The 24,798-nt window shown below is 39.8% G+C and overlaps 1 protein-coding gene across 3 annotated transcripts in view; it reads right to left on the bottom strand.

The window, feature by feature from the left end:
• The window catches only part of itga9 (integrin, alpha 9), a 259,270-nt gene that overhangs the window by 220,347 nt on the left and 14,125 nt on the right, over nt 1-24,798 (bottom strand). For 2 of the 3 annotated variants that reach the window (XM_060925348.1, XM_060925349.1), the window contains exon 2: nt 24,446-24,573. The exons of the other annotated variant lie outside the window; for it this stretch is intronic. In XM_060925348.1, coding sequence (XP_060781331.1) covers nt 24,446-24,573 — 128 coding nt within the window. The remainder of the gene's footprint in view (nt 1-24,445; nt 24,574-24,798) is intronic. 3 annotated transcript variants of the gene reach the window in all.

Below are 24,798 nucleotides of genomic sequence, written 5' to 3'. Positions count from 1 at the left end.
ATTCCAAAATTCATAACTCCATATCTAACCCTCATCAACTGTGTTCTCTTCTCTCCTCAGCTCTCCACCAGCTGCACCTCAGTCCTCTATCACTGCAGAGAACTTCGCGGTTATCTTTGAAGAAAAGATTATGGCCATTCATATTCCCCCACCCTTGCTTTCTGCTTCCCCCCCCCCCCCCCCCTTTCCACATCTGATATCTCCCAGTTCCTGCTGTCTCACCATGTTACCACCTGTGCCCTTGACCCTATCCCTTCATCTCTCCTCCAGACCACCACTCCTGACATCCTGCCATTTATCACTTCTCTTGTCAACTCTTTCTTGTCCTCTGGATACTTTCTCTCCAGCTTTGAATGGATCCACATCATCCCGCTGCTGAAAAAACCTACCCTAGACCCCTCTGTCATCCAGAACTACTGCCCAGTTTCTCTTCTCCCCTTCAAAAAAGCTTGAATGTACTGTTGCTAACCAATTTTCCTCTTTTCTCACTCAAAACAACCTCCTGGATCCTCATAAGTCTGGCTTCCAAGCTGGATACTCAACCAAGACTGCAATTCCATCCATCAGTGAGGCAGTTCAGACAGCAAATGCTGCCTCCCTCTCCTCTGTCCTAATTCTCTTAGACCTTTCTATTGCATTTGATATACATTTCTGGTGCAGTTGATCACCCCATCCTCCTGTTTTCCCTATCAGCACTGGGGATCTGTGGGACAGCCCTGGATTGGTTCAAGTCCTATCTCTCCGGTCACTCCTTCCAGGTTACCTGGGCTGGTACAGTATCAACACCACACCCACTTATCACTGGTGTCCCCCAAGATTCAGTCCTTGGTCTGCTTCTCTTCTCCCTCTCCAAGTCTCTCAGCCCGATTATCTCTGCTCATTGTCTATCCTACCACTGCGATGCTGATGACACTCAATTGTTTCTTTCTTTTCCTCTTTCTGACACACAGGTCTCTGCTCGCATCTCTGCTTACCTGTGTGACATCCAGAGCTAGATGGACAACCATCACTTGAAGCTCAACCCAGGCAAGACAGAGGTGATCTTCATTCCCATTCCATCTTCTCCACTCCTAGACTTCATTATCTCCCTGGGGGATATCTCTAGGTCACCTTTACCCAGTGCGAAGAACCTAGTGGCGGTGTTCGATGACAGACTCACCTCTTCAGTGAACATTGCTGCAGTGACCTGGAGATGTGGAATTCTCCATTACAACATTCAAAGGCTCTGTCCCTTCCTCACTACTGACTTTACTCAGCTCCTGGTCCAAGTGCTGATCTTCTCCTGCTTGGACTACTGCAACTCTCTCTCCTCGCTGCCCTCCCAGCATCTGACACCAGACCCCTGCAGCTCATCCAGAATGCTTCAGCTGACCTGGGCTACAACCTCCCTTAATCCTCCCATGCTACCCATCTGCTCGCTGCCCTTCACTGGCTGCCTGTCGTAGCTCGCTTACATCAAATTTAAGGCGTTGGTGCTAGCTTAACAGGCAGTCAAGAGGTCAGGTCCAGCATACCTCCAGAGACTGATCCAACCCTATGCGCCAGCCAGATCACTATGCTCTGCTGCTACTGGTCACCTAGCCCCTCCTCCTCTCTGCTCCTCCCCAGCCTGCTCAAGACTGCTGTCTGTCCTGGCTCCCTGTTGGTGGAATGACCTTCCCAATGAGGTCAGAACTGCTGACTCCCTGACCACCTTCAAACGCAGACGGAAGACCCACTTCTTCAAGCTGTACCTCTCCTCTGTTTCCCTGCCTACTGTGTAATCACGTAGCTGTCTTGACCAACCCAGGCTGTGTACTGTCTAGCCTGGTCATGATGACTTGGTGTTAGCTGTTGGGATTTATTTTTCTCGATTTAGTTGTACTTTGTCAGCTCATTTGCATGGCAGTCTTGTTTTCCTTGCCTGTTTTGCTGATTTTTGTTACTTCAACAGAATATTGTTATTCTGTCGCTTGTTCATATGGCATGAGAAATTTCTTGTCTAGAAGTTCAGCACTTCTTGTACTTGACTTCTGCACTTGTACATTGCTCTGGATAAGAGTGTCTGCTAAATGCCTGTAATGTAAATATATGTCTTTATAGGCAAAACTCCATTATAAACACAGAATATCCACTTGAAACAAACTGTTGACACCATATTTGGCTCTCATGTGGAAATAAAATCTGCTTTCAGACATCAGAGGCCTCAGTTTGATTCAATGACCAGGACACAGCCTCCTCTTGGTGTCAAAAAATGCAGTGTTATTTGCAAGACATCTCATGTGCCAATATTTCTGGTGAGACTCATGGCCACTGGAATACCTCCTTTTTCTCTATAGCACCTTTTACACAAATATTCCACAATATTGTCATTAAAAAGACCCCTCAATATGCTGGATTTGGTTGTTTACATTGAACCAAACAAAGCAGGCATAAATTCATGTCAGTGTGTGTTTTTAGATAGCATGCTGGCTTTCTGGAACCAGAAGCGTGATATAACACAACAGAGCATCAGTATCTAGGGTGACATATGACATACTATGCATCAGAAACATAATACCCCAAGCATACCAGTGTTGCTTTTAAAACAATAATGGTGGTTGAACTGAGTGTTGAGGTGCTTATGACCTAAATGCAGATTGTAATCTTACACTGAAGGGCAAAGGTGAAGGCTCGAGGGACTGTTGCTATTTACTTTGGCACAGATTAAAACTCTTTTCACAAAAATAATTGGCTGCATCAACACAGAAATCATCAGTCTAACATGGGTGAATGATTGAAAGTGACTGAAAGAACTGAGCCCAACATTTCTTTTGCACCATAAATTTAATGATGACCCACACAATAAAAGACAAATTAGCAAGAAAGTTAGTAATAAATGCACAAATTAGTTAAGTTAAACTGTGGAACAGGGGGCGTTGTGGCTCAGGTGGATAAGGCGCCATGCCATAAATCCGGGGACCCGGGTTCGATTCCGGCCCGAGGTCATTTCCCAATCCCTCCCTGTCTCTCTCTCCTGCTCATTTCCTGTCTCTACACTGTCCTATCCAATAAAGGTGCAAAAAGCCCAAAAAAATCTAAAAAAAACAAACTGTGGAACATGACATCAGAACTATTAAACATAATATCTGATAACTAACCATGTCCAAAAAATACATTTTACTGAGTGTTGAGGTGCTTATGACCTAAATGCAGATGCTAATCTAAAGCAAATTCCATGTGGTTGAGGCAGCAAAACAAACCCCTTTAGAATTCCTACAGTTGGATACTGGGCACAAATCAGAAGGAGTAAGGAATGATCAAATGTCCCACTTTGCTTTCAAATGCAATCTCAATAACAATATGTATTTGATTTCTCATTGGTTATGAGGCTCTGCTCTTTGGGGTTTGCGAGTAGTCAGTATACTGCCCAAGACTGGAATGGGACAAACTGCGCATGCAGTGTAAGGCATAACAAAGTAAAAAAAAAGGAATCAAATTCAAGCAATCAAAAGACACAGGCAAGTCAGATTCTAGTTTAAAAGCATGCTAAAACTGAAGAATGACTTAACCTGATTTCAGGTCTTATTTGACTGATTGCTATCAGTTTGTTGATGTAAACGGTGACTTTACGCATACTAAAGTAAAGTTTGGTGTTCTGCAAGGCTCACTCCTTTTTTCCTTTATATATGCAACATGGTACAGTATAAGCGTCTACTGCTATGCTGATGACAGACAGTTGAACATTTCAGCAAAGCCATATGAGAGACACCAGCTTAATAAAATTGAGGAATGTGTGAAGGACATTTGACACCGAATGCTTATTAACTTCTTTCAACTTATATCTGACAAGACAGAAGTATTAGGATCACATGCAGCGAGGAGTAAGCTTTCTGATAATAGTAATCCTGGAAGTCCTTTCTGTTCCATTTTGTGCAGCAGGAAAAGATCTTGGTGTGATCACTGACTCCAATCTTTCATTTGAAGCTCATGTAGATAATATTACTAGGATAGCCTTCTTTCCTCTCAGAAATACTGCTAAGATAATATAATGTCACTGCATGATGGAGAAAAACTAGTTAATGCTTTCGTTACCTCTAGGTTGGATTAGTCTCATACCTTACTGTCTAGATGTTCTAGTAGGTGCATAAATAAGCTCCAGTTTGTCCAGAATGTAGCAGCAGGACTCCTGATTAGAACAAGAATATACAACCACATCACCCATATCTTGTCCACACTGCACTGGATCCCAATCAAATTTCATATTGAATACAAAATACTACTATTGACCTATCAAGCACTGATTGGTCTCACACTACAGTACCTGAGCAAACTTGTGGTCATTTATGACCTGTCATGCCTGCTTAGATAAAAGGTGCAGGCTATTTGTTGGTACCTCAAATAAGTGAAGGTTACAGCAGGGGCAGGGCCTTCTCTTACAAAGCTGTACAGTGATGAAACAGCCGTACAATAAGTGTTTGGTTAAGCCTTTTGTTAACAACTTTTTATTGGATCAAATCTGGAGGATTCTTAGGCATCGAGTATTTTGGTAAAAATGTTTACCAAAATACTCGATGCCTATGAACCCTCCAGATCTGCTCCAATAAAAAGCTATTAACAAAAGGCGTAACTAAACAAACATTTTTTCAGCCTAGACTTAAACATTGTGTCTGGATGCTGACATCCCCCCACTCTCACGTGGTCACTCAGGTTTTTTGACAGTGGAGTGGCTGACCGCTTTATGTTCCATGGCACACTCATGTCTGTGTTACCTTCTGGCCCTCCCTTTTAGTTATGCTGTCATAGCTAGTCTTGCCGGACTCCCTGCTTGCACTTAGGACATAATGGACACTGTTATTAACCATTATGTGACAATAAGCATACCTAACAATGTGTTTCTCTCTCCATCTGTGTCCCCCCTCTTTCTGTTGAGTTACACATGCTACTCCTGAGATACCAGTAACTCCTTCTGCTCTCCAGACAAAATATATATAGACATAAGGCATAAATGTGAGTCAAAATAACTTGCACTAATTACTTGTCTATTTGCCTTTTATGAAGTTTTGTGGGTGTGTCACCAAATGCAAATCAGCAATACTACACAGCTGGTAATTCATGGATGATTGTCATTCAACACATGCACACGGGTACAAAGAAAAATCAGTGTTTCCAAAACTTTTGTAACTCTGGTGAATCTTTTTTTGGATTTGTTTTAACTTACACACAACTTTGCTATAAGACTGATAACAGAGACGAGGCCCATTGTCCCTTAAATGACCACAGTTTTGAGTGCATAGAATGATGTACAAGGAGAGGGGGAAAAAACTGTTTTATGGCATCCAAAAGATTGGTGATTAGAGTAGAATTGATGAATCAGCTTCAAAACCCTAAAAATGGCATTGAAAATGGAAACAAAATAAAAACATGAAACAAAAAAATCAATCAATAAATGAACATAGTTACAACAGAACAAAGGATGGTCCAGAAGAGTTGCATTTTATAATCCTTTGTTTTGACTAAAATTCAAGGTAACATGTAAGTGTATATAGACAGCTATAGAAGTATGCTCTGTTTTTTATGCTCTTTGAAGCCATAAGCTACAGCTACAAGTAGTTATGTGAACTCTATTTATACATTAGAGGGTTTTTTTATTCATTTTAGGTCAGAATTAACTGAAATCAGATTTATTGAAAGCTTTATAAACATAAGGTGAGCCAAGTTTACATCCTGAACCAATAGGCAAATCCTCATTTTGTATAAATAAAACACTGAATAAAATTAAATATTGAATGAATCAGACTACCAAATGAATAAAAACAAGTCTGGCATGTTTTAGTGTCGATATGAAATCATATCACTCCAAAATGAAATCATATTTGAGTATGAGGTTCCTTTGCACACAAATGTGAATCACATTACCTGCTATTTTTTTATTGTTATTATCTATACAACTCTACTATGCTTATGTCATGGTCGTGCCAAATATAACACAGAATGATTCTGATCGGCCCCTGTACATCACCTGATCACCACACTCACCAGGTCACATGACTGTTTGCATGCAATTCATGTTTATGTTTACTGAATGTTGTAGAATGTTGGTTAGTCCACATCATTTTCATGTTTTTTTATCATGCATCTCTAGTTCTTGTTTTATGTGTTGTTTCATAATCATAGGCTTTGTTTTCATGTGTTTCACTCTAATAAATAGAAATCTGCACTTGCATCCTTCTCCACTATTAATTCCTAACAACTTGCTATACCTATTGTTAAAATTGCTATTAATTTTGATGATTAAACCACTAATTATTTTTCAGGTTGTTAAAAATGTAGACACACTCCTACCAGACAGTGCATGGCACAATCTAGCACTTAATTATAACGACTCACTTATCAAGCACTTGGCACTTATCAATAACAACTGTGAAATCAATAAGTATCAACTATCTATGTTTTCTGTTTTGTTTTTCCTTTTACACACCGATACATTATAAACTCCAGAATAAACGCCAGTCCTGGCTCTACAGGTTTATTTATAATAACAGACACAAAACAATTACTATAGATGCACAACAATTACGATAACATTGAGATTAAGAGTCACACTAGGGCGCCATCTGTGGCTGTACTTGAAGTCAAAGGACCACAAATGCCAGAAAAAATAGTGATGTCAAAAGAAACTTCCATAGCTTCACCACCATTTTTCACGATCATGTGCAAAAAATCGCAGCTTTCCTTTCTTCCCAACTCAAGCAACATAGCATGTTCAGTTACACAGCATCAAGTGCAATGTTATTTAATGGAAATCAAAATATTGGGGGCAGCCATGGCCTAAAGGTTAGAGAAGGCTTGGGGCCAAAGGGTCGCTGGTTTGATTCCCCTGAAGCAGTAGGAAAAATGTGGAGGGAGTGAATGAATAGCACTTTCCTCTCCCTCTGTATCCATGGCTTGAGCAAGGCACCTAACCCCCAACTGCTCCCCGGGTGCTGTAGCATAGCTGCCCACTGCTTTGGGTAAGTGTGTGCTTATTGCTCACTTGCACGCGCGTGTGTGTTCACTGCTTCAGATGGGTTAAATGCAGAGGAGGAATTTCACTGTGCAAGTGGACATGACAAAATAAGAAGGTGATATCACACAAAAGACTGTGGATTGGCTACATATACACACAGGGTTTACGGTTATTTAGCACAAAAGTCTTTTAGCACAAATCCAAAGTTTTTTAGCACAAGTTCTAAAGTCTCTTAGCACAAGATCCAAGAACACTTAATCTTTATTATGAATACTTACTGATCATGTTTAAAGATGTTTGATGGATTTTTTTAATGAAAGTTGCCGAGATTCCGATGGAAAATGAGCGATTGTATTTCCCCACTCCGCCATCTTGAAACCTCCATGTTTGATGTAGCCTGTATATTAGTCACCAATCCTCCCTCCAAATTATTTAACACAGCACGTACCCTGACACAGTACACCACTACAGTCAACTTCCAGGTTTGTTTTGTCTTTATTAAAGTGCTAAGCTTAAATTATATCATATTTATTATTTACAATTTGCTAATTTGATAAAGAATGAAAAGTCAAGCAAAATTTACAAGCTAAGAGTTTAAAGAAAGCTTTTTGTTTGTTCTTTATTTAAAATTTTTTTACAAAAAAGGTCAAAATAAAGTAAACTATATACAGCTATTTCAGTTATTTTATTAAGCTATTATATTTTAGATAATTGCTGTGACTGCTCAATTAAAAGAAAACAACAGGATTAGAGAAGTGAAAGTTTTGTCATCTATCCCATTGTTATTTCAAGAACAGGTTTAAAGAACAACACAAAAACACAATAGACTTTATTATTATTCAAATAAAGTGCAAGCTGTTCTTGATCTGATCAACTTGTGCGAATTGTGTGTAATCTGCGCACTGCGTTTTTTTCACACAATCTGCAAATGAATGTTTGTGGTTTATTGATTTGATAATTTAGTGTTAAATAACTTTTTTTAGCGGTTGATAGCATTGAACAAAAAAAGAAATATTGAAATCAAATATAAACATGCTGCAACAAAGTTAATTTCCCTGTAAACTAGCCACAGCTTCGAAACTTGTCTTGATGATCAAACAACCCTTACAATCTTAGCATAATCTCTTTCTTCATCTTCTTCTTGCTTCACGATTGTCATATTAGCGGAGCTCCAGCTGAGCACCATACCTAAGAAAAAATGGTAAACCCATCGAGTCAATTTTTTTGTGGTTTGTCTGTGTACCACCAGTCATACATACCGCCTAGTAGTCAGTGTTAGTAATTACCAGTCATACACACCGCCTAGTGGCCAGTGTTAGTAATTACCAGTCATACACACCGCCTAGTGGCCAGTGTTAGTAATTACCAGTCATAAACACCGCCTAGTGGCCAGTGCTAGCCAGTAAAGAAATAAAACAAAAGAGACTGGCTATGATATAAGAAAATTCTACAACCCAGAAACAGATGGGAGCTCTGCTTTTAGGCAGTGCCCAAATCTCATCATCTCTAGCCGCTTTATCCTGTTCTACAGGGTCGCAGGCAAGCTGGAGCCTATCCCAGCTGACCACGGGCGAAAGGCGGGGTACACCCTGGACAAGTCGCCAGGTCATCACAGGGCTGACACATAGACACAGACAACCATTCACACTCACATTCACACCTACAGTCAATTTAGAGTCACCAGTTAACCTAACCTGCATTTCTTTGGACTGTGGGGGAAACCGGAGCACCCGGAGGAAACCCACGCGGACACGGGGAGAACATGCAAACTCCGCACAGAAAGGCCCTCGCCAGCCACGGGGCTCGAACCCGGACCTTCTTGCTGTGAGGCGACAGCACTAACCACTACACCACCGTGCCGCCCGTGCCTAAATCTATATATTATAAACAATTGATATATTAATTTTGGTTGTTTTGTCATTCCTGAATGTTTATATTGCACTTTTATTTAATTGCCATTCGTTCTAGGATACTTTAGTGGAAGTTTTTTCGTTTGTTTACATATCGCAACTGTTGGTTGCTTCTTAGTCAGCAAAACACGTTGTCAAGCAAGGCAAGAGACATAATCCCCCAGTTAATTAATTGGGCAAACACATAATTATTGACAGTTAGTTGAATTTGTGATATGATCAGAAGTGACTGACGTTATCTATGAAGGTGCCCACAATTCAAGGTTTGTTATGGCTTAACTACAAATATCCAAAGACACCAAAGAATCGGATTTTCAGTCCACGTTTCAGGTATCAACGACTGATCCTTAACATGCACAGCAGCAGAAATTCTGGCTTCCAGTCCCTAAGCAATCATAATAAACCCCTTCCTATATCAAGATGAGTATTTTTTCGATTATTGTGACCATAATCCAGAGTTGTGCTAAGAGACTTTAGAACTTGTGCTAAAAGATTTTGGATTTGTGCTAAATAACTGGATACCTATATTAACTGAGTAGAAACAGTTATTTAAAGGTAGACTGCCTTTTATATTTTCCAAGTGTAGGTCATAAAAAGAATTTTCCCTGACACCCAATTATTTTTGTTGAGTAGAATGAAAGCTACTGAATTCAAATCACAGACTTCCAATTTTATTAGTCCCCCCCACAGAACAATTAATGAATTTAGGGCCAAGTAGCTCTAAATTCTTCACTATTTTTTCCTGCTTCAACATGACCCAATTCAAGATAATACATCATGCATCATGTGGTGAGCTTTCCCCATTTGCACAAGGCATTGTGGGATACAAATTTGAAATAGGAGAAAAAAAATGGAGGACGAGTGTGCAAATGAAACGTGGAAGACCGGCTACAGTAACGGAAAGTGAGAAGACATTATGTTGCAGAGGAAAGGTAATTCAGGACCAAACTAATAAATATCGGTGGTCAGCAAGCACCTCGGGGTGATCAGCTGTTCGTTTAGCAACAAAATGATGTAACTGTCAGTGTACTATCAAAGGTAAACCTGCACATGTGCACACGGACTTCATCCGCCTGCCTGACTGCGTGAAGCAGGCGATTTCATGCACATTATTTGCTAGGGAGTCCCCTCAAATTAAATAATTTCCCAGCCACAGAATGGCCTGATATTTTGTGAGATATTACAGAAATAAACGTATATCACAATGACCAAATTTCAGAGGGGACTAAATTTCACCAATTTTATGAAATCGAAAGGCCGTCTTGCTTTAATAAATCAACCACAACATTAGCTCTTATTTGCTTACTTCTTATCCCACACATGGTGCCCATATAGAAACCCAAATGACTTTATTGAATTCAGGGTGTTGATATCACACAATATCAGCTGAGCATAAGTGTTTTTGTGAACTCTACCACCTCCTAAAGTACTTTCATGTATGCAGTTACCGTATATAGTCTGTTTGAATGCAGTAACCTCTGTAGGTGTGAACATAGTAATCACACTCTGAGCTGACCAAAACTGGCTTTGTTTAAGCAAACCCAATTAAAATATGAATGCATTAAGAAATTAATGCATAAAGTCTTCAAGCCTCTCCCTTCCTTCCTACTCCTCAGCAAAAGTTCTTTACAATTCTAAATTAGTCTCATGTCGAACTTAAACTGACCCAACAAGTAACATCATTACATAAAGATTCAGACAAAAAAAAATCCCTGATTATGGTTCTGTGTTTGCTTTTGAAGCCCGAAATGTATACTATGTATTATATTATATTTCCCCCAAATTGCCCCAAGATCATGGCCAATTCCCACCCAATAGACAGGCTATCAGGAGGATGAAGGTCATCACATGCTTCCTCTGAGGCATATGATATCAGGCAATGAGATATTTTTGAATTGGGGTGGTGTAACACACTTTGAGGAAAGCGTCATCTGCTCACTTCTGCATGCACAAGCTCACAGATGCCCAGGATTGGCTAGCATCACTATAATTGACAAGGGGGAGATATTATGCCACCCCTCCCTCCCTGAGAACACAGGCCAATTTTGCTCTCTTGAGCTCCTGGCCACAGCTGGCTGTGGTATCATCAGGAACCAAAGCAGCAATCTCCAAATGATAGGGCGAACACTTTTCTGTTGTACCACTCAGGTGCGCAGAAATGTCTTTTACTTTAAACTGTTTCATGCTAGAGTTTTTTTTTTTTTAATCCAGATTTCTACCTGTGAATTGAAACCCGGAATGCTTCTTGAAATCATCTGGCACTGAGCACATGCAAATGTTTCTCAGTATATCTATCAGTGTGTTTTCAATGAAATCTAGGTTACTGGTGGAAGCTCACCACTTTTTTCCAAAGATGCAATGTAGACTGACTGTTTTTCACACATGTAGCATAGGAAATGGCTTCAGTAATAGACTAGTGATTAGGTGAGAATCCAGTACTTCAGGTTTTGGTTAAAGAGCAGATATATTAGGGTCTCATGTCCTAGTTCAGCATAAAGGAAGTAACACATAGCACCTGAAATAAAACTGCTTAGTATCTCTAAAACTAAACATGTTAATTTTCCTTGAGCAATTGTGTAAGCGAGAGTGGATTATCAGGAAAAAAAAAATGGAGGAAAAACTGTGCTCACCATCATGTAACACAGCATCTCTATTATATAACACTTATAGATTTCTATGTATAACACAGGATCTTTATTGTTCTTCCTGTGTCCTTGTGTGTTTCTTCTAACCTCCCAAAACCATGCAGGTAGGTGAACTGCTAAGATAAAATGTCCCAGATGTGAATTAGTATGTGACTGTATGTGCATGGTGCCTGGCAATGGACTGGCATCCCATCCTGGGGTGGATTCTCAGGAGAGGCTCCAGATTCACCATGACCCTGACCATAATAAAGTGTTTACTGAAAGTCAGCGAGTGAGAATGGGTAATATTTAAACACATTCCAAAAACTGTATGAAATTTACAATTGCTCTTCCAATAAAATTTCATGATAATTGACACTATTTCCCCATATTATTGGTGGTGTTTCTCAGAGGCACCCCATGACCTGCAGGGTCTGAACCAACATGATTCGTTTGTGTTCAAGGCTGAAGGGAAAGCTTAGGCCCCAGGCTTGCTGGCAGGCACTATTTATTCCTGTGTGTTCCAGGGGTGACACACAGAGTAAGCAGGAGAGCGTACATTAAAACCACAGAAACCACTCACTCCCATCAACCACAAGAAAGGAGCTTCAAGTGCTCCAAGAGATGTCTACAACTGAAAGAGTTGGCTCAACATCTTGGAAAATATTAGCAAAACATTCATCATTTCTATGAAAATATTCCAGGACTGCAGCTTGATATAGTTCTTCTATGTCTCCATCTGTTTAAACATCCATTTATCTGAGAAGACAATATTAGAGAACAGCATATATTATGTAACTGAACACACATTATTAGATATCAAAATGTAATGATTAAAATAAAAAGGTCAGTCAAAAGATTAGCTGACTTTTTAAAGGAAGAGCAGGAATAGCAAAGCACCAGCAGTACTACTAGTGCGTCTGAAAAAAAAAAATAGAATATTGTGAAAACATTCAATATTTTCCATCAGTTATTTAACAAAATGAAAATTTAATATATTCTAGTCATTTCACTCAATTAAAATGTTTCAAGTATTTTTCTATGTTCATTTTGATCATGATGGTCTACAGCGCAAATAAAATAAATAAAAAAAACCTCAAAATATTAGAACATTTCATTTTGAGTTTGAGTAAAACAGTATAAATACAGTGCATCTCTTGGTGTAGTTCAGTACACACAGCCACAGTCAGGCTGGCTGGAAAAGGTGCACAAGCAACAGGGACAACTGCAGCCATGAGAGGGTTGTCAAGCAAAGTCGATTCAAGAACTTGTGAGAGCTTCACAAGGCTGGTGACTAAGGCTGGTGTCAGTGCATCAAGAGCCATCAAGTACAGACATCTTCAGAAAAGGGGCTACAACTGCTGCATTCCTAATATCAAGCCACTCCTGAACCACAGACATCATCAGAAGCATTTTACCTGAGCTAAGGAGAGAAAGAACTGGACTGTTGCTCAGTGGTCCAAAGTCCTCTTTTCAGATGAAAGTAAATTTTGCATTTCATTTGGAAATCAAGGTCCTAGAGTCTGGAGGACTCTAAATTGCCCATAGGTGTGAATGTATGTATGAATGGTTGATAGGAGAAAACCTTTATAATAATCCAGTCAAATGCAACAAGAAACCACGACTGTAATTATTCCCTAGAAACTTTGATGGCTGGAGCTGTCAAAGGGGCCATGTCACTGTAGTGATATGACAAATTGAGAATGAGAGAGAGAGCAAGAGAGCATCTGGAGGAAGAGTGGAGAGGCACAGAATCCAAAATGTTTGAAGTCCAGTGTGAAATTTCTGCAGTCTGTGATGTGTCTGATGATTTGGGGCAGTGGTTTTCAAAGTGGGGGCTGCCAGGGGGGCCTCAGAAAGTTGGAGGGACGATAACAAAAAAATTGCGAAAAAAATATATACTTTTTAAAAATAATTATTAAATATATTGTAATTTGTTTTTTAATCATTATTATAAAATATAATTATTGATAATAATGTTTCAAATATGTTTTATTTGAGCAATATATATATACAGTATATACATAAAGTATGTCGCGTATCTTTCACACGCACGTTTCATCATTTGTTGCTCTTTTTCCTTTTTTCCCCATGAACACCCGTACACACACAAAATACTCACAGGACCAAAACACAATAGAACGAAAGAAAACAAAAAACATGAATTTAAAAAAAAAAAAACCTCTCCATTAATTTAGTCTCAAAGTTCTATTCCCGACTCTCTCCAGCCCCACCCCATTCCTCCGTCAAGCTTGTTGACATTAAGTGTACCATGATTTTAATTTGCCAGATACTTAATTAGAGGTGACCACACCTTATCAAAGTAGGGGAGTTTGTCCATTAGAGTGTATCGTATTCTTTCTAGGTGGAGTGTGTTCATAAGATCACTGAGCCACAACTTTGTAGGAGGGGCCTCCTTCTCTTTCCAGTGCATGAGAAGCAACCTCTTTGCAGTAATAAGACTATAGGAAAGGAAACATTGCTGAGCGTTGGTCAACTTCATAGTATCATCAGACACACCTAAAATGATAATTAGTGGGTCTGGTTCCAATTGGATTTGAAGTATTTCAGATATTGATTTGAAAATATTGATCCAATAAGCCTGAACTTTGGGACAGTCAACAAAGCTATGTAGTAGTGTATCATCTGCTGACAGGCATTTGTCACACAACAGGGAGAGCTCAGGATATATTTTATGTAATCTCTCCTTGGAATAGTGAAAACGATGTAGGATTTTAAATTGAATTAAGCAGTGTCTTTCATTATTAGAGCATCGATGGACGTGCTCCAACCCCCCCTTCCATGTTATATCAGAGATCACAATGCCCATTTCTTCCTCCCACTTCGATTTTATCCGGTTGGAATCAACTGGACTAAGGGATTGTAAGGTGTTATATATGTAAGATATTGCTTTAACCGAGCATGATGTGAGTCGGAAACATCCATCTAGACTAGAACCTGCAAAGGTCTCAAAATTTGGTAGGTGTTTCCTTACATAGTCTCTTATTTGCAGATATCTAAGGTGGTCAATCCCTTGCAACTTATATTTACTCTGTAGTTGTGCAAAGGAGGCAAATGTATCTCCAATGTACAAGTCTCCTATTGTGTGGATGCCTGCCCCTTTCCAAAGCTTAAAAGCACAGTCCAGATTAGATGGTGGAAAACTAGGGTTTCCAACAATGGGTAGGGCATAGGATATGGGAGGTAAGTTAAAGTGTGATCTAATTTTTTTCCAAATACGCAAAGTGGTGTGGATCACTATACTGCTCATAAGAGCAGTATAGTGATCCACACCACTTTGCGTATTTGGAAAAAAGTCGAACAGACTTTTCAACGACGGACGGAGACAGAAGGATGGCTCCCAACGAGTAGGGTTGACATGCGTCTTGTTCCAACTTAAGCCAATTTGGTGGAGATGTTGTGTCATCTAACCAGTGTGTCATAATCATAATATTTGAAGCCCAATAATAAAAGAGAAAATTTGGGAGTGCAAGGCCCCCCTCTCCTTTAGATTTGCAGAGATGCCTCTTGCCAATTCTGTGTGTTTTGTAATCCCACAAAAAGGGGTTTACAATCGTGTCTAATTGTTTAAAGAATGAGTTGGCAAGAGACACTGGGATATTCTGAAATAAATACAATAATTGGGGTAGGAATACCATTTTAATAGCATTAACTCTGCCCAGTAGTGATATTGGAAGAGTCCTCCAAAATTGTATTTTTGACTGTAGTTCAGACAGTAATGGAGGAAAATTTGCATTGAATAACGTATTGTGGTGTTTCGTAATTTGGATTCCCAAATATGTAAATTTGTCCAGTGATATTTTGAAAGGGAGAGTCTGTAACTAAGAGGTATCTTGCATATGTATTGGCATTAGTTCGCTCTTATTCCAATTTATCCTATACCCAGAGAAGGTCCCAAATATATTGATTTTCTCTAAAATTTTTACAATAGTGGTTTCCGGCTGAGTAATATACAAAAGAACATCATCAGCATATAATGATATTTTATTTATTGATTTTTCTGATACATGACCGTAAATTAAAGGGTCTGAACGAATGCTCTCAGCAAGAGGTTCAATTACAAGGGCGAAGATCAAGGGAGACAAGGGGCAACCTTGTCTTGTGCCTCTGTGTAGATGGAAACGAGGAGATAATATTTGATTTGTGAGGATTTGCGCCGAAGGGCTGTTATATAGGAGCTTGACCATTGAAATGAATTTTTGACCGAATTTAAATCTTTTCAAGGTTTCGAACAGGTAAGGCCATTCGACTTGGTCGAATGCCTTTTCTGCATCGAGTGACAGAATGGCAAGCTCTTCTTTCTGTCTATCAGTAGAATATATTATGTTGAATAGCCGTCTGAGATTAAAAAAAGACTTTCTATTTGGTATAAAACCAGTCTGATCTGGGTGTATTAATTTATTTAAAAGAGGGCTCACTCTATTGGCCAAGACTTTAGAAAACAACTTTCCATCCAGATTTAAGAGGGAGATGGGACGATAAGAGCCGACTTCTTCTGGGTCTTTAGCTTTTTTATATATAACTGTTATAACTGCTTCAGTTAGCGTTGGAGGTAAAACACCGTCATTGTTAGCTTGGGTGAACACCTTATGTAAATACGGACAGAGAATTTCGCTGAACTTTTTATATAGCTCCCCTGGGAGGCCATCAGGACCAGGGGCTTTGTTACTTTTAAGTGACATGATGGCCCTTTGAATTTCCTCAACAGAAATTTCAGAGTCCAGGTGGGCTGACTCTTCTTCATCTAATTGAGAGAGGTTGCAACCATCTAAAAATTCTTGCATAGCAGCGTAATCTAAATTTTTATTGGATGCATATAAAGTTTTATAAAATTGTAAAAATCGGTCATTAATATCTTTGGGTTTCATCAAAACATCCCCTTTGGCTGACTTAATTTTATGTATTATACGATCATTTTCTTGCTTTCTAAGTTGCCGCGCTAAAAGTCTGTGTGGTTTGTCACTAAACTCAAAATATTTCTGTCTGATGTATAAAAAAGACTTACTAACTTTTGCTGAGAGTATCTTGTTGTATTCATATTTTAGGGATGATATCCTTTTATACAGATCACCAGACGGTGTCCTAGCATTCTCTTTATCTAGTATATTAATTTGCCGCTCTATTTCCACTAATCTGGCCCTATTCTTCTTTTTTCTGTATGCTTCAAATGAAATAACACAGCCTCTAAGGAAGGCTTTAAACGCCTCCCATAGTATAGCAGGGTAGTATTATTAGTATATTAATAATATAGTATTATTAGTTTCAAAATAAAGAGATATTTGAGCTTTTAGATATTCACAGAACTCCTTTTCGGTTAGTAAGAGAGGGTTTAATCTCCAGGTCCATTGTGGTCTCACCAAATTCTGAATAGCCAAGGTGCAAGTGAGAGGGCTGTGATCTGAGATCACTATATTATGATATTTTACATTTGTAGCATATGGCATCAATTTTGCATCAATGAGGAAATAATCTATCCTGGTATACGAGTTATGTGTTGCTGAATAATAAGAATATTCTCTACCAGTAGGATTTGCAATTCTCCAAATATCAGTCATATTAGTATTATTAATGAAAGTATTAAGAAAAACACATGAATTGCTTTTATTCATTCTACGTGTAGAGGACCTGTCTAAGTATGGGTCCAGGATGCAATTGAAATCCCCTGCAATAATAAGATTTGTCTGGGATATATCTGGTATTAGAGAAAACACTTTTTTAAAGAATGAAGGGCTGTCTACATTGGGTGCATATATGTTCAGTAAAGTGAGGGGCGTAGAATATATTTCACCGGTTACAATCAAAAAGCGTCCTTCTTTATCAGATATTGTGGTTGCGTGAATAAAAGGAATATTCTTCCGTATCATAATTGCTGTACCCCTAGCTCTAGCATTGAATGATGAATGAAATATATGTCCTATCCATTTACACCGTAGCCTGGCATGAGAGTCATTTTTCAAATGTGTCTCCTGTAAAAATATTATGTCTGGTGTTAACGATTTAAGATGAGCAAAAACCCTCCCTCTTTTGATTGGGCCATTAAGACCACGTACATTCCAGCTGGCTAATATAAGACCTCCTCTTCCCCCGTCATGTATACCATCCTGTGTTTGCATCATTGGATTATCTGCCATAGCAAAATTTGATGTTCAGATAATTGTGGAACACACTTATCTGGTTCAGACAAACAGCCGTGTATACTAGCAAATCTATTACTATTTCACACAATAACATTTTCTTGAGTGTAGAATTGCACTTGAAAATAAACAGAGTGAGTGGAGAGAGAAACAGGAGAAATAAGAAAATGAGTGAGAGTAAAAAAGACAAAACAAAAAAAACAAGACAAAAACATACCCTGCCCCCCACCCCACATATACACACCTAAGCTTATCTCCCTACCCATAAGCTGCAGGTAAAACAGTATTTGGGATCCCTAAAGAGCCACCCGCTCAAACTCCCACCGAACTTTCACATATAAAAAATTATTCACTGTGGCAAATTGCCCCACGAAGTTAACGTTTGAAATGTATCAGAGCATTAAAGCCAATGAATGGGGGAGGACATTAGACTGCTACTGTATTAACACCTGTATTAAAACCACTGTCTTAAAAGAGAAACACTAAATCGAACTGTAGCAGCATTGGCAGTAACAGTTACAGGCCTCAATTTCCTTTTCTTATTCCCCCCCTCAGTATTAGACTATTTGAACAAATATCAACCTACCCCAAATATCAGAGGAAAAAGGCAAAAACAAAAATAAACAGAAAAGTCTAGCCATTTAGGCTACATTTGCCACCATACAAAAATAAAAAAAATATTGTTTCCTTGGGGTAGGTAAGTTATACAGCTCTAAATGCTACATGAGTAAAACTCAGTCTCACATTCACATCTCTGTTTGGGTAATATTCTTCTTCACGTAGGCCATCGCTTTGACTGCATCCGTGAACTCCCTCTCCTCTCCGTTGTGCGTAATGCGCAGCTTGGCTGGGAACATTATGCCATACCGGACACCCTGGTGGTTGCGCAACAGTTTCCTCACGTCGTTGAACGCTGCCCTGGCTTTGGCGACGCTTGCGGTGTAATCCGGAAAGATGGCAATCGTCTCCCCGTTGAATCGGATTGGGGTATTGGTGCGGGCACGTTTAAGCACCTCTACACAGTCCTGATAGTAGTGGAGCTTAGCAACTATGGCGCGCGGTTTCCCATCTGATCTCTTCGGTGCCAAGCTCCTGTGTGAGCGGTCCACGAGCACGTCCTTATCCAAATGTAACGCTTCTTTCAGCAGATTTGAGACCGATGTTGTGGAGCATGAACCATTCGTCTCTGCCACCCCCAGGATTCTGATGTTGCACCTCCTTAATCTTCCCTCCATATCCTCACATTTCTGCCGAAGCCCCTTCACCTCTGCTTTCAGTTCGGATACCGTAGTCTGCAAAGCCGTCACCTCGTCTGAACACGTATTCAACCCGCCTTCCATCTGGGCAATTCCAGCGTTATGGACGTGACACTTGAACTCAAAATGGCAACAAATGGCCCAGTGCATGTTTTATTGTCTCCCAGTATTTAAACAGGTGTTGCATATTTTAAGGCTGTACCATACTGGAGAAGTGATAGAACAAGAACAATTCCCATAGTACATCTAGGGCATGCCAGAAAATGCCAATAAAAGATGCGTTATGGATGTGACAGAAAAAGTATCACTTTTCTTGGGTGACTGTACATTTTTATCAAACTCTGTGAAATCGTAAACCTAATGTCGAAATGGAGATATCCATTTGATAGAGGGGTCCAAGGTGAATATTAAAAAATCTTTGTTTAAATTATTTTGTATTTCATGCAGAGTTTCGGAAGGAAAAGTCAGCGTTATGGATGTGACGAAATTCCGTTATGGATGTGACGCGTCTGAAATAGACATGGCATATGTTTAGAAAATCAGCAATTTAACCACCATAACCCTTTGAAAAACTCTCTAAATATCAGCTAAAACTATCAAAGTTCTTAAATAATATTTAGGATGGCTATTGTTTTGCTGTTTTGTGGATTTTAGCATACATTTCTGTGGCTTGTGGCAATAATATAGAATTGTACATGATCAAAGTTGATTTTAGCTTGGGTTTTACATTATAAGAAAGAAAGACTGACAGTGACATATTAAGTTGGTTACAAATTGGTTCAACTTATTCACATCTGTAAAATACAGGCCTAGGTGATATCTCTGGGAGTGGTTTTGATGTATTACATGTTGCTTTATTTTTGCATGGTGAGGTTGACATTTACATGGAATTGCCCATCTCCCTGATTGTAGCCTTCATTGTGTTGAGTTCAGAGTGAATCGCTATCGTGTTGTTTTTTATCTCCTCTCTGACGGTTTGTAACTCGCTCTTAAGAAAGTTGAAATCTTCTGCAAGTGCATTTTTTACTTCTGATTTTATCACCTGCGCAATGTCCGCCTTCAACGAGAGGAGAATATCATTTTTCAGGGCTTCAGCGTCCATCTTCGCGGTTTGTTCTGATTGAAGCGGAGTCGCGGCCTGCGTGGTGGAGCTTGAGGTCAGGGCCGCGTCGGGCCTTGTACTGCTCGACGGTTTGTACGAATATTTACGCAAGTCGTATGGTTTTGAGGCCATCAACCTAAATCTAAACTGTAGTTTTAACCTTAACAAACGCTTGGAGTCAATTTCACAGTGTTTTGTAATGCAAGGCGAACCTTAATTAGAAATAAAACAAAAGCTCGGCGGGAGCTCAAACCACATACGTCCTACTCCATTGCTTGCTCAATAGCGCCCCCCAATTATTGATAATAATGCATCATATCGAAACGTTGTTTGCCATGCTCATCTCTCCGATTGCCTGTGACGTTGCGGTTTGCGCCATTCATCAAGCTGCTTTGCTCCTCAAGCTAGCATATTGCTAGTGCAAAATGGACAGGTTTTTGAAGAAGAGACCAAAGGAACAAACCAACAGCCCTGCTGTGGAGGACACTGCTGCGAAAAAAACTAAGAAGTCCTGGCCAATTAAAATCCGAAAATATGAGGCAGCATACATTAAGTATGGCTTTACAGCCATACAGAAAAATGGCCATGATTGCCCGAAATGCGTCCTCTGTCTGGAGACCCTGTCAAACAAGTGCTTAAAACCTTCAAAACTTCAGCGTCACTTGGTACAAAAACATCCGACAGATGCCGAAAAAACAGATTTCTTCAGACGCAAAGAAGAGCATTTGGTCAGGCAATCTGCTGCATTCACCCAGCAAGCTACTGTCCCCGAGTGGGCCCTGAAGGCATAATTTTTAGCCTCGTACCACATTGCTCGTGCTAAAAAACCTCACTCAATTGGAGAAGATTTGATTTTACCAGCCACCAAAGACATTGTCCGAGAATTGCTTGGTGAGGATGCTGCCAAAAATAAATAAATAAAATAATCGATGCTGTCCCACTCTCTGATAACACCGTGAGCTGACAGATTGGTGACATGGCTCAAGACGTATCTGCTCAGCTGTTGGAGCAGGTGAGAGCCAGCGAATACTTCGCACTTCAGCTGGATGAGAGCACAGATTTATCCAATGAGGCCCAACTGCTTGTGTACATCAGATTTATTTCACAGGAAAGATTTGTGGAGGAAATACTATTTTGTAAAGCACTTGAAAGAACTACTGGGAAAGACATCTTTCAAGTTTTGGACGATTACATCGAGTCTAACGGATTGGACTGGACCCGTTGTGTGGGGGTGTGTTCGGACGGAGCCGCGGCAATGACTGGGAAGATCAGTGGAGTGACTGCTCTCATTAAGCAGAAGGCCCCGCATGTAGTGGCCACACACTGCATGCTCCATCGCGAGGCACTGGTCGCAAAAAGGATGGATAACGAGTTGAATCAGGTACTACAGGAGGTTATACAGTTTATTGTTCAGTGCGAAAATATTTGTGTTGAAAACATGTTAGTTAATAATATTCTTATGCTAAACAAATGTAACAAATATTGACTATTGAATAAAAGTAAGAGAAAACATTCTAAAAGTTGATGTTTCTTTACACATTTTGTAGCATTGTCTGTGGGTTTGCAAAGGGGGTCCCCGGCCAGAAGCTAATGCTGTTTGGGGGGCCTTGGCATGGAAAAGTTTGGGAACCCCTGATTTGGGGTGCCATGTCATCTGCTGGTGTTGGAAACACTGAGCAACTGTGTTTCATCAAGTCCAAAGTCAACACAGCTTTTTACCAGGAGATTTTAGAGCACTTCATGCTTCCATCTGCTGCCAAGCTTCATGGAGATGCTGATTTCCTTTTCCAGCAGGACTTAGCACCTGCCCACAATGCCAAAATTACTACCAAATGGTTTGCTGACCATGATATTACTGTGCTTGATTGGCCAGCCAACTTGTCTGACCCACCAGGTTGGCAGGATGCAACCTGGGCTTCAAGCTGATCATCTCCATGCCACAGTGCATCGATGTGGTAAAGGAGCCCCAACCAAGTAATGAGTGTATACGTAAATGCAGGGTTCTAACTTTGCCTTTTCAGTGTATTGGGCCAATATGCAATGTTTCCTTACTGCTACGCCCACGATATTGCCGACACGCCTGTAAAAGTTGCCACGACACTAATAAAAAGAATTGTCAATCTTGAAAATTATGGTCTTTTGTTTAATTTTCTCATTATCCCCATGCAACGGCGCGCCACCATGCGAATGTTCTACATTCAGACAGACTCCACTCCCCGCCCACGTAAGCACCCAGTGCAAAGCTGCCCGAGTAGTTCCATGTGGAGATTGTCACTGATCATGCTAGTCCAGTTTACCTCCTTCCTTATGCTATGTTCATGGTAAAGTGCTATCCATGTTCAGAGGCACTTAGTGCATTGAAACTAGGGCTGCATGATATCAGAAAAATATGCGATATTCGATAACATGACTGAATATCTCGATATCGATATGTATCACGATAATTAAATATATAACGTTTTTCTTACCTCTACTCGCCGTTCTGCCCTGTATCTAGCATTAAAAAAAAAAAAAACACCCAATGCATTGCTTCCATTCCAACATTATTTTTTATTAGAAAAACATGGCTACACCTGCAATGGTGTCCATCAATCATCTTTAAATCTCTTAATTTTTGTGAGCGCAGCAGAAAATGTCTTAAGTTGAAGTAAACAAAAAACTGAAAACTACATTACATTAACATAAAGCATTCAAAATGGCAATTTCAGCGGCTCCCGGGAGATGAAGGTGAGCGACACAGATTCACCATAAACTCAAACACAATCTGTTAATAACACATGCGGGTGAGAGAGCAGTGGTGTGTGTGTGTGTGAGAGAGAGAGAGAGCGAGCGGTAGTGTGTGTGTGTGTGAGAGAGAGAGAGCGAGCGGTAGTGTGTGTGTGTGTGAGAGAGAGAGTGAGAGCGGTAGTGTGTGTGAGTGAGCGAGCGGTAGTGTGTGTGAGAGAGAGAGAGAGCGGTAGTATGTGTGTGTGTGTGAGAGAGAGAGCGGTAGTGTGTGTGTGTGTGTGTGTGTGTGAGAGAGAGAGAGTGAGAGCGGTAGTGTGTGTGTGAGAGAGAGCGCGGTTTTATGTTTTTATGCTTCTGTACAGCAGTGTTTGTCCCAGTGAGCTGCCCCACCACTGTTTTACAGGTACATGTATTGCAAATTACCCGAGTTTGCAGTACATCACCCCTCCTGAATCCAAAGTACTTCCAAATAGCAGACGTGCATATTTTTTTTTTTTTTTTTTGGAAACCAGTTCCTCCTCACACAAGTTTGTCTCACCACACTTGCTCCCGCCTTCCGCCATCACCACGAGGCTTTTACTTGTTTTGCAATAGGGGGCGGAGTTATCCCGCGGCACTTGTTGACATTCAAATGTGATTGGACGGCACAGAAAAATGTGCCTTTTATCGAAATTTATGTAATTTTTGCGGTATGTGTATCGCAAACTATGATATTGCGATATCGATACTTTTTCGATATATTGTGCAGCCCTAATTGAAACCGTCAAAGTAACGGTCAGTAGGAGAAGGTATGATATGAGTTAGATCTGGATAGTCATGTATTCCATTCTTATTCCATAAATATATCACTAAGATAGTTGAATATTAATTATAATAAGTCTTCAATCAAAAACAATCAGAGCAACTTTTGGCAAAAAAACAAAACCCTCTCATTAATATTACCAAAAAAGACTGACTTTCAGGGAGGCCTGCAAGGGCCAGGAAATGCACTAAAATGCATCTCCGAGCATGTAGAACCCGTGAGCTTTCAGGAGTCTAAGGTGGCCCTGTACCCCTGGCCATGATGACTGTTGCCACGACGCTGATCTCGTTAGAACCCTGAAATGAATATACTTTTCAGAAGTTGGACATTTCTGTATTGTAAATCCTTTTTTGATTGATCTTAGGAAATATTTTAATAATTTGAGATGCTGGATTTCTGATTTTCATGCTCTATAAGCCATAATCATCACAATTAAAACAAAAAAAGGCTTGAAATATTTCACTTTACGTGTAACAAATATATAATATTTGAAAGTTGACCTTTTTGAATTAAATTATGAAAAAAAAAAACTTTCATGATATTCTAATTTTGAGATGCACTAGTATAAACAGGTTCCTTAAATAAATATTTGCACCAGGAAAAAAAATAGCATCTTATCAGCTCCAAAAATGAGCTCTGCCATAACAAGATAGCAGTGAACCAAAAAGATGATTAATGAGTCAGATTTACACTGAACAACAAGCAAATCTTTTTCCAAAGCCATAATAATTACACTGTTCCTGTTTTAGTTCTATACTTTGTAAATTTGCATGCTGTTGTTCAATATAAAACAGATAAAAATCAAGCTGGCATGTCTATTTCTGATGAACAGTAATTCCTGAATTACTTTTCATTTTTAGACATGTTAGCGCTGAGAGCACCTTCTGAACATTTACACTCACCTCTGCCCAGGTCGATCTCTGTACAGCGGCGCTCTGGGTTGCTGTGTATACGGCACTTAAACACAGCTCCAGGAGAGTGAACAGATTTACTGAAGGATGAATTTGCCTGAGGAGCCCCAACCAAAATCCTGTACACAGGAACATGAGCTATTACTTCTTATAGTCCACGTGTGCAGCTAAACAATAGGTGTATGCACAAAGCCAATTCTTTTGGTTTTGAAGACATTTGGGTTTGAGATCAAAAGATGAATATGAGACAATGAAGTGGAATTTCAGCTTTCATTTCCTGATATTTACATCTAGATGTGTAAAAACCACTCAGTCTTAAAACGTTTGAACACACCCATTTTTCC

Source organism: Neoarius graeffei, chromosome 7 (assembly GCF_027579695.1).
Source record: "Neoarius graeffei isolate fNeoGra1 chromosome 7, fNeoGra1.pri, whole genome shotgun sequence".
Lineage (NCBI taxonomy): Eukaryota > Metazoa > Chordata > Actinopteri > Siluriformes > Ariidae > Neoarius > Neoarius graeffei.
This window is presented reverse-complemented; position numbering and strand designations above follow the sequence as displayed.